General features: G+C 42.7%; 1 protein-coding gene across 1 annotated transcript in view; it reads left to right on the top strand.

Moving 5' to 3' along the window:
• The window catches only part of BFSP2 (beaded filament structural protein 2), an 18467-nt gene extending 14369 nt beyond the window's left edge, over window positions 1–4098 (top strand). Inside the window, exons 5-7 of the mRNA XM_017838023.1 lie at window positions 2268–2396; window positions 2876–3096; window positions 3856–4098. Of these exons, the coding sequence (XP_017693512.1) occupies window positions 2268–2396; window positions 2876–3096; window positions 3856–3859 (354 nt within the window). The 3' untranslated portion in view covers window positions 3860–4098. The remainder of the gene's footprint in view (window positions 1–2267; window positions 2397–2875; window positions 3097–3855) is intronic.
• The last annotated feature ends 6859 nt before the right edge of the window (window positions 4099–10957 follow it).

Here is a 10957-nt window from a genome sequence, read left to right as displayed (position 1 = left end):
CATAAATCCTTCTACTTCATGATTGATTCCCAAGGCAGTAAACCTTGACGCATCAAGCTGTTAAGGTTCTGTATTAATGGAAGTAGACCTTAATCCTCCTCTTCACCTGCTGTCTCTTGACCAGCTGTTGATCCATGGAAATGTTCTGCCCTGAGCACATGATTACACAGCTTTTCCTGTTGTCTCTTACACTAGATCTCATAAAAGGTTTTGAAAAATCTTGTGAATTACGTCAGTTGTTTCTCCCTTCTTTGCTACTTCGCTAAAATGTTCCCAGAACTCTCAAGAGCTTATCAAAGTAACTTTACTTCTTTAGATATCATGCTGATCAGACCCTGCATGTTGGTTTTCTATCCCTAATCATCCTAATCATTATCTTGACTCCATGAAAAACAGACTAATGAGGGATTCTGCGCTCATACACAAAGCCTGGCTCAGAACTTTACAGATGTGCTTGAAATCCACAGACTCCTAGGAAACTCAAGCACCAACATGATAAAAATTTAGGATGAAGATTTCATCCTCTCCCTCCATTAATCCAGTTGTTTGTGGTCACCACAATTTGGTATAGCCTTTCCCTTATGGAGCATGTCAGGAATAGGAAGAGTCCCCAGAAAACATGAATTACCTAGTGAAGAGGGCACAAAGGTTACTTCTGCACTTCTCTAAAGAAGGAACCCCAAAGCTGAGGCCAAGTGCCCAGTGGCACCACACACATGGACTCTTGGGGCTGGTAATCCTGTAAGAAGAATGGGAAAACCCTGTGTGTCCCAAAAGCTTTAGAGTGCATTCAGTGTGTGCTTACTTGCTGTGTCATCCTTGGTATTTAGAGCCTGATGTGGCCACCTCCATCTACTCCATCTGCCTGTTCTATCATTCACACCACTAATGTCAGGTAGCTGTGAGAGCTTAGGATAAGTCCTGGAGGTGTTTCAGTGTCACCTGTCGTAAAGACAAGCTGGATTTGTAGGTAGCATTTGGGCCACCAGCAAGAGTAATGTGAGAAAGACGCCAGGCTTCAGGTAATTTGTGTAGGCTATAAATATAGATGCAAAGGCACCTTCCCTTCCCCGTGTATCTCGTTAAAAAGAGGCATTTGTAGTCCTCATACCATAATAACTTGCAGACTACACTCTCAACACAATTTAGGAGACACGATTTACTCCAGAGTGGCAGGTCCATGATCACTCGGCTGGGTTCACTAGCACTAGTGAGGTGGAATTATGTCTTTCTAAAGCACAGAGTATTTCTAGAAAATACTCTGTGTAATTTGCTGGAAAGGACAGGTTTGGAGTTTGAAATGAAATTCAGCCCTACACAACACAGGTTCCTAAATCCAAAGTTCTGTTTGAGATTTAACTGGTACTTAAATCACCTTTTGCAACTGAGACTATTTCATTCATGATGTCCAAGGTGTGGGGTTCACATGATGGTACAAAGAGAATTACAAAAATTATTTCTGGTGCATCGTCCTAGATTTTTAAAAATTTGATCTTACTTTAAAATAAAAGAATGAATAATCAGAAAAGAAGAACAAGGTCAAGATGAATTTTTAGAGTGGAATGGAAATATTTTGCATAGTTTAATTTTAGCATCAACCACAAGAAATGTAGGTATTTGCTAGAAAGCCCAGAGCACTGGATTGAAAAGCCTTGATCTCAGCCCTTATTAAAAAGTATAGACATTTAATTTTTACTAAGGTACTTTTTCCTTCGTCTTTTCAAGGTGCTTGAACCAAACACATATAAAACCCCAAACCCAAAAGAGTATGAAATTGCATAATGACTTAATTCAATTAACAGCAATTATTTTTCTGACCTCTGTGATATGACTTGCTGACTCATAGAATCTTACGTGAAAAATCGAGGTTTGAATCCTTCTGGAAACCAATAGACTAAGTGAAAACACTTAATTTTTAAAAAAATAATATAGTATAGCTACAAAATCAACAATTATAGCAACATTTTCTTTTTATAGGTAATTTTAAATGTACTAGTATGAATTCCGAACAGCTGTTGTTGACATGGATAAAATATATATGCTGTAAAATGCATAAGCCATTTTACAGTAAATGCATAGAAAATAGGATAATTTTGACAGTAGGAAGTATCCATAATTGTTTAACCGAGGGATTTAATATACAGTAATCAAACTTAAGGTCAGAATTGCCACAAACTGTGAAAGCATTAACTGTCAGTTTGGTATGTAAGGAAGCTAGAACATAATTTGAGTGGGCTGTGATGACAGTCACCGTCTTTTACTGGCAGGCGGCTGAAACGACGGCTGCCGTGCGAACCCAGGAGGAAGAGCTGGTGGAGGGCCTCAGAACCGAGTTCCATGAAACCGCCTGCAAAATACAGAGCTTGCAAGCAGAAACCGAATCTTTGAGAACCTTGGTAAGTAGTGCTGGGCTTCCAGTGGGTATATTCTGTGAGATTTCAACATGCCTTTTGAGGAGAACATTCCCATCTTGGGATGCAGAGTTAAGACTGAGTCCCATTTTCCAGCGGATACTGCTTCCAGAGATGCCAGACATTTCTGAGCTCTTCTTGATTGACACAGTGCACTAAGTGTCCCACATTTGACAACCAGGCTCCAAATTTCAATCCTCAGTGTCTTCACACTGAATAATAATTTCACTGAGATTGCCGGGTGGGTAGGACTTGACAATGTGAGGAATATCTGCACCTTGTAAAAATAGTTCAGCTTTTATAATGATAATATCTAATATCAAAGTATCTAAAGAGAGGAATTCTCAAAACATTACATCTCCACTTAAACACAGTCAATAGAGATATTGGCCAAACCTGAATAAAAATCACTGTGAAGCATATGAAAACTGACTGATTTATCTTCTGCTGTCCTGCCCTTACAGAAGAGGGGTCTGGAGAACTCTTTATATGACGCCAAGCACTGGCATGACATCGAACTGCAGAACCTAGGCTCTGTCATTTCCAAGCTGGAGGCAGAGATGGGAGAAATCAAAGTAGAAACGGAGCAGCAGCAGCGGGACCGTGAAAATCTGCTGACCAGCAAACAACAGCTGGAGAAAGACATTGCTGCATATCACTGCCTTCTGGATGGAGAGCAAAGCAGGTACTTTTCCTTAAAAGCAAGTGTGCCACAGGGATAGAGAACATGTGCTCCCTGGGAAGGGGTTGTGTGGTTGCTGGAAGCAGGAGTACTATAATGGTTCTCTTATTCATAAGACTGAGCAGTAGATGGTGAGGTTTGGAGAAGCTGCAAAAAGGAAAGAATCCCATCAAACAGAGATTCCTAATGTGTTGGAGAAGGATGGTTTCCAGCACTAACATGAAGGGACATAGTTTGGGAACATGCCGTGAGTTTCACTTCTCTGACGATTTAAGATGTGATAGTAAAAAGCTACTACAGCATCTTACAACATTAGTTGCTGCAAAGGAAATGTGTTGGTTGCCTTGGGTACATTATGCCATCCCTCCTCTTCCTTCTACACAGTCCAAATATTAAAGCAGTGGTCCTGAGAAAGCTCCCTTTCTAAGCACATAAGTTCTCCCTAAAGTGCAAGGGTGGAATTTGGATTTGACTGTACCTTTTGTAAAGAAATTTAGTTCAGGCTCTTAACATTTGTCCTCTAGGAATAACCTCTACAGTGTCAAGTACAGTAAACATCTTTACAGTGATTGGGTTGGGTTGCTTAGTTGGGCTTTGCTAAGATCCATAATCACCATTAGTCATGGAACCTCTGAGAATCTGACTTGCTCTTCTTCTCAGGCCAAGGAGAATTTTTAAAATAATCTGATCCTGCTGAAGCTGATGAGATTTCTTATTTGTAGTAGTGACCAATTTTTATTTTTCTCCTTTTTCTACTTCCAGCTGATTATGAAACTCCCAGCCCAGAGAAGACCATTGCCATTAAAGCAAAAGAAGATGTCACTGCCAGTTATGTTCGTGGAAGCTAAAAACCCATCAAAGCAGCCTGCTTTATTCAGTTTGATTCAACAATCAAAGTAGGTTGTAGCTTGAACAACTTTATTAGACCCTTCTCATGTAATTGCTTTGCTTACAGATTTCAATTTACTCATGTTGTTAAAATTATAATAAAAATAAAGAATATCAGGGGTTTGTTTGGCTTTTTCTTTCTTTCCCGTATTTTTCATGATAGCTGAAGGGGGTTAGATTAAGAACATCAGCTCTCCACTTCCTAGCAACTAAACTCTTCCTTTTTGTAGTACAAATGTGTTAAGACTGAACTACCCCTCCACTGTGCACACAGCACCCACATGGAAATGGCGAGCGCTCTGTTGCATCACAAGACCATCAGCTCAGCAGTGTGAAATCTAATTCAAACAACACCGAAGCAGTCAAGTGCAATTAACTCAATGCAATTAATTTTGCAATACGTAAACCAGCAGTCATTAATGCAAACATGCCAGCAGTACTTTATAAACACATTTTTAACTCTAGACTAAACTTCTGGAAAAGCTGAAGGCGCAGGACAGCAACAGCAGTTCTGTCTGCAATCCCGGTTGCATCCTTTTACTAAATACTGAGAGTCTTAAGCCAGGGTGTCAGTTTGTGCAAATGGGATACTTTTTGATATATTGATATATTTTGATATTTGTTTTTGTATGCTTGGTTCTTTCTTGTTATCAACATCTCTCCAAGGCAGGTTGGCCAAACTTCTTCTGAACAGGCACCCACATAGCATCAACATGATGGGTGACCCTAGGTAGTTTCCCTTATTTTTAAGGTATCACGATGAGAAATATTTGCCATCTTTCACTTCTGACTTTCTTTTATATTTTAAACATTGATAACCTCATTGTATTGCACGTGCCGTACACATAAAATGCCAAGATGGATCCTTCATTTTCAGAGAAACATAATGAACCTTTGCCTCTATCACACAAAATTTTAGAAGATGGCTGGCTTCCCTTCACAAGTCTCCACATAGGAATGAAGTTAACCATGCATGAGTTCGTTGGATTAAGACTTTACAGTGGGTGACAACACAATTCAGACTGACAACACAAAGCAGACTGAAAGACTACTGAGAAATGGCACACAGCATATGATAAAATCAAACACCCTCGAAACCCACTAAACTCAATCCACCAGTAAATTACAGGAATAGGCACACAAGTGTTGTCATGCCTTTCCTTGCACATTCCCCCCCACATGAAAAATCCTTTCTGATACAGTTACTTGACAAACAATCCCTCATTCAATCTTTGCAAAAAGTCCATCTGGCATGTACTACCTGCAAGATTTTGATCAAAAAATTACTGGATTAAAAGATTACCCAGCAATGACCAAAAAAAAGAAAGGCAGATGATGGCAGATTTCCTCTTTTTTTTTTTTTTTCACAGAATGTAGGCTCCTCAGAGCAGCAATATTACTTTCTCACACATCAGTGCAGACAACTTACTAAACTGGGACTCCATCAGGAATACTGATGATGAGAGAAAATATAAACACACAGTGGTACAAGAAATGAGATAGCACAGACGCTCGGGTTGTGGCTAACTGGATGGTGTCTAGGAATGGTCACTTTTTGGCATTAACAAAACATAAGCTCCCCCTCATTCTTGACACAGAAGAGAGAGCAATATCCCTGTGATTTGAAAATGAAGAGGGACTTTACAAAGCATAAAAACATACAATCTGGATTCAGATCTCTTTGCTATCTTCTAGTGATGCTTCAGGCATGAAAAGCAACTGCTGGCTATCGCACTGTGAAACTGTTCTTTATAAATACCATTGATGGAGAGAAACCTGATGAAATTCTGAGTCTACAACTATACTGTCATGTGAAACAAAGATATTTTTTTTAGATTTCTTATATGCCATGATCCAGTTTATTTCATAAACATTACATTAGATTCATACTGAGATGTTTATTCATTGGAATGGAAATAGTTTCTTGCAAAATCATGAAGGTATTTCAGCATGGGGAAGTGTCTGGAAAAGGAGGAAGCATCTAACCATAAATAATGAATTTCCAGCAGCTTTTCTCTCTATCCTTAGCAAAGACTAAAAGCCACAGAAAAGATTATTTTTGTGAATAGTCCATCAGAAGTCAAATGTAGCACGTCTGGCCCTTCTAAATCAAAGTGTTTCCATATGACAAGCTAAAGCTCTTGTGAAGAAATCTCTCTGTACTTTTACACAGACTGCTGCCAGCTGCCTAGGAGCCCCTCCAGCATGCCTTGCCAGCCTGAATGTTGTCTAAGCATTAACAGTCTTCACCATGTGAGACAGGAGATTGAGAACATGAGAGACTAAAGGCTTTCACAACTATTTGTACACACTGAGATTCATAAACTGATTTAGCTTTATATTTATCCCCTAGTCTAGCAGTTGCTCTATTAGATACATGTGAACATGTTTCCAGCTGGTTTTCCTTAGAAAACCAGGATGAGAAAACAGATTTTATGATGTCCTGCTGCAGTATCTCTGACACCCATATTCCTATGAAGGGATTTGTGGCATTTGCTGTTATGAGCGTACAGATAATACAATCTAACAGCCAGCTGCTGCACAAAAGGACATCTCTACTCCCCCTTGCATGCTATGTATTCCCATTGCACCATCTTCTGTTAGCACCAACACTTGGCTGATGTCTCAGGAGACAGTTCAAGAATCAAAATCAGCAGAAAATTAGCCCTGCAAAATGCTGGGAACCTTTCCTTCCACTCAGTCCCCTGAATCAGGCCACTGCAGGGGCAGACCTGCACCAGTAGCAGAGAGGGGAGGAGAACAGGAACTAGTCCAGGCTGTAAAGCACAGCCATCCCCCTTGGTGACAGCTAGTCACTAGGTCAGATGAGCTGTACTATCAAACCATTCGTGTACTTTATCCTCCTCCTCAGCCAGGCACAGCTTCTTCTGCACTACAGCTTGAACAGATGCTGCTGCATCCTTGGGAGAAGCAGAGGGTGCCAGCCCTATGCTAGTCCCTGCCTCACTGAAGATTTCACACTGAGCAGAAACATAGCACACCAGGTAAGAACTAGTACTCTAGCCTACCATTCTACTGTTTGCATTTCAGTATAAGGATTATTATACTGATTCTATTGTTAAAAGATTATTTTTAAGGTCACTTTCAAGCTAGCATTGTCTAAAATTTAACATTTTAACAAAACACCATGCACTGCTGCCACCACTATCTGCTTTCAGATAGCAATTACTGGTGAAGAAATGGGCATGATAACACTTCTCCCTTCTGGCTGTAGAGGTCTGAAACTACAGAGAGAGAGCCTCAGAGCTTAGAAGAAGGTTAAGCTCCTAAAGAGAACTGGGCCCATGCTGTGACGATAACTACACCAGAACCCTTCTGCAAACTGCTTTGCACCTAATGGTACCTTTTCCAATTTCCTCAAGCAGGCATCTGCCTGAAAGTTACAAAATGAATTGTTCTTCTGCTTGTGCTCTGCAAATGTCAAAGCAGTTTGCAGTGCTACCACCTTCATGTCACAGAATGATAATTAGGTACAAAGAAGTAAGGGTAAGATGAAACACTGGGGGACTGGAAATGGAAGTCTGCTCTTAACTCCTGCATCACCCACAACTCACTTCGACTTTCCTCCCTTTCAGTTTCTCCACAAGAACAGTGGCTGCTGCATCACTTCCCCTACATGCAGTAGTGCTTCACGCCTCAGGCTTTATAATATGCACCAAGATGCACAGGGAACAGCATCATGGCAAGGCTCACCATAGCTACAGGACAGAGAAAAGAGGCAGGCAAGCACCACTGTGTGCCGTGACAGGCACACTGCAGTGTGCACTGCTAATGTGGGGGAGGAAAGAGACAAAGTCCTCAGTGCTCCAGGTAAATCCATACCTGAGCAGAGGCATCAGAGCGCTGTGTCTTGCCAAAGGTGGGTCACACAGGTCAGTGATACACAGTGCAGCAGAAAGCTGTGTGTTGAGCTCATGCTCCCATCACAGCAGTGCGGCATTCTGGACATATTCCTTCCATTATAAACATTACTTCTGCCAGCCAGGCCTGCGAGCCATTCTTCAGCGAAATGTCCTCTGTGCAAGTATTGAGAAATGCTGAATTCGAGAAAGGAAAACACAAATAGTGACCTTTTTTCTGCCTCTAACTTTTTACACAGCGACAATCTTAACTGTAAAAGCCAACATAAGGCATTCGCAGTGAACTACAAATGCCATGCATCAGCACATTTTCACAATTTTACATAAAAATAAAACTAGAGGTGGGAGGCAAATCCAAGCATAACCACATAACTAATGCTTCCTTTAAAGCGCCAACTGAGACATGTCTTTAAATCTGAATCTAAGCCTTCTGAGGCCTAAAATGTTGCTGTTATTTTCCATGGTTTCCGCTGAGTCTGTTCCAGTTTAACAGCTGAAATGTTTCTCAGTACTCTGCTCCTGACAGGTATTAAGTTTCTAATCCAGAGCTGGGCATTCCAGCCTTGCAGCACTGTGTTTGCAAGAGACAAGTGACGGAGATGCCAAAAGCAGCAAAAAGGCATCAGGTTCACTTTCATCAGCCTGATAACGGGGTTATCCATAATAATGCAACTAAAATATTTTACCAGCTGCAGAAGTTCAGAATCAGGCACAGCACTATACTTAGTGGCCATTATTAGCCACAAAAGCTGAGGAACACAAACTATCTGCTTAGTTGCATGGTATTATCACTGCTGAGCCTGCAAGTCACAGCACAGTGCAGCGTGGAGGTACATTGGCTTCCTGGGCAGTAATGGAGCACAAACAAGGAAATGCAGCGCTTCAACAAAAGGAATGTCAAACACTCTTCCACACCCAACTGTCCCCTGTCACACCTTCCACGAAACCTCCTATCAGCTGAAGGGAAGAGTAAGAGGGGAGCACCAAGGAGGCACAGAAAATGAGCCTTAGCTACCAAATATGCTCCCTACTTCAGTAATTATTTCTGTCACAAGTAGAAAGTGTCGTTGATCACGCGGCATTCTTGGTGTTACCAGACGAACTGTTACACTTGCAGCTTTTAGTTCTCAAGGCCTGCTCTGTGCAGGCTCAAACCCTAGAAGAACACAGGTAGTAGAGAAATACAGGGAAGACATAGGATGGCATATAAAAATATGACTGTAACACATCTCCCAAAGGCAAAACACTTGGCTACAGTGACTCAGTTATTGGCAGCTACTTGATGCTTCATGAAGACATTGCGTATTTAACCTCTTTCTGCAGTATGACAATGGCACCTCCCCTGTTTTTCTCAAACAATCTGAGAAACATGGATGAAAACCACTAAATAACAGTACTTTCATGGACAGAAACTGAGACTGTCACTCTCCAAAGTTTGGAAAAACTTTTCATTTCTATGTTAATATATACACATATATGTAATGATTTCAAAGAAAATATCACAAAGCACAAAATTGTATCAAATAACTCAAGAGTACAAACATGCTTATTTTTATGTAATTGTAATACAAACCAATACATATTTGATAGGTAATTCTCATTTGGGCTTACTCTTTACCAGTAGGAACTTCTATCTCCTTTTAATGGCTGACCAGCAAAGTAAGTAATCAGAAACAGTGTCTCATGTAATTATTTATGTCTCATGACAGTCTGAGGCTGTTTTTCCAAATGTCCTGCCTCAAACCTTCTGACAACGCGTTTTGAAGCTACAGTGAACTTTTTAAATACCCATGTTTTTTTCCAGAGTTAGAGGTCACTACGGTACCCAAAGGGAGAGGTGACAATCTGCAGACATCCACTGTGAAGTCAGTTTTCCAGTAGATATTCCCTAGGCTTCCTTTTCCCTAGGAAAGCAGTTAGGAAGCTGACGCCAAGACATCCGGACATCCTAGACAGAGTGGTGTTTCAAGGCTTACTCACTTAACCACACCATCTCCAAGATGAAAGCTAAATTACTTCCTTGCATCCTTTACAATGGCAGTGTAAGCTCACAGCCCTTGCTGGGGTGCAGGAGGCAGCACCTTTGTCACTGCAGTCCAGGCTGGGAGTGAACATCACCTCGCGTCATGGGTGGGAGCTGGGCAGGCCGAGCAGCGCCTGGAGCTGGCAGGACTGGCTGAGGGCTGGGGCCGCTCCAGTAGCTCTCTCAGTCTCCTCAGAAGTGACTCCTGCCACACTCTGAGTCCAAGGTGAATGTCCCTCTTTCACGGTACAGCCCAATGCAGGAAGCAGCCAAGGGTTTCCCCAGGAGCTGCAGCCGATCTTGATCACAGAATGGTTAGGGTTGGAAGGGACCTCTGGAGATAACGTAGTCCAATCCCCCCGCCAAGACAGGGTCACCTTGAGCAGGTGACATGGGACGCGTCCAGGTGGGTTTGGAATGTCTCCAGAGAGGGAGACTCCATGGCCTCCCGAGACAGCCTGTGCCGGTGCTCTGCCACCCCCAAGGTAAAGAAGTTCTTCCTCATGTTGAGGTGCAACTTCTTATGGTTTAGTTTATTGTCACTATTCCTCGTCCTGTCTCTGGGCACCACTGAACAGTGTAGCACCACCGCCTTGGCACCTCCCTCTGCGATATTTATATGCATTGATGAGACCCCCTCTCAGTCTTCTCTTCTCCAGACTAAACAGGCCCACCTCCCGCAGCCTCTCCTCATAAGAGAGATGCTCCGCTCCCTTAATAATCTTTGTGTCCCTTCGATGGACCCTCTGCAGTAGCTCCTTGTCCAGAACTGGGCACACTATTCCAGATGTGGCCTCACTAGGGCTGAGTAGAGGGTCCCTCGACCTGCTGGCCACGCTCTTCCCGATGCGCCCCAGGATACGACTGGGCCCTCCTGGCAAGCACGGGGGGGTGTCACACTGCAGTTTCGTGGACAACCTGTCACATCCACATGGAACCGATCCCTGCCCAGACGGGGAGGGGCGGTAGCAGGAGGTGTCCGCGCGAGCCGGGCCCTTGGCGCGCACGCGCCGCCCCGCCCAACTCGGCCAATCCGCGGCCGCGCCGCCACCGCCCTCCCCGCGCCCGCCGC

Source organism: Lepidothrix coronata, unplaced genomic scaffold (assembly GCF_001604755.1).
Source record: "Lepidothrix coronata isolate B3197 unplaced genomic scaffold, Lepidothrix_coronata-1.0 Scaffold321, whole genome shotgun sequence".
NCBI lineage: Eukaryota > Metazoa > Chordata > Aves > Passeriformes > Pipridae > Lepidothrix > Lepidothrix coronata.
The sequence above is the reverse complement of the archived record's forward strand: the minus strand, read 5'-3'. Positions and strand labels throughout refer to the sequence as shown.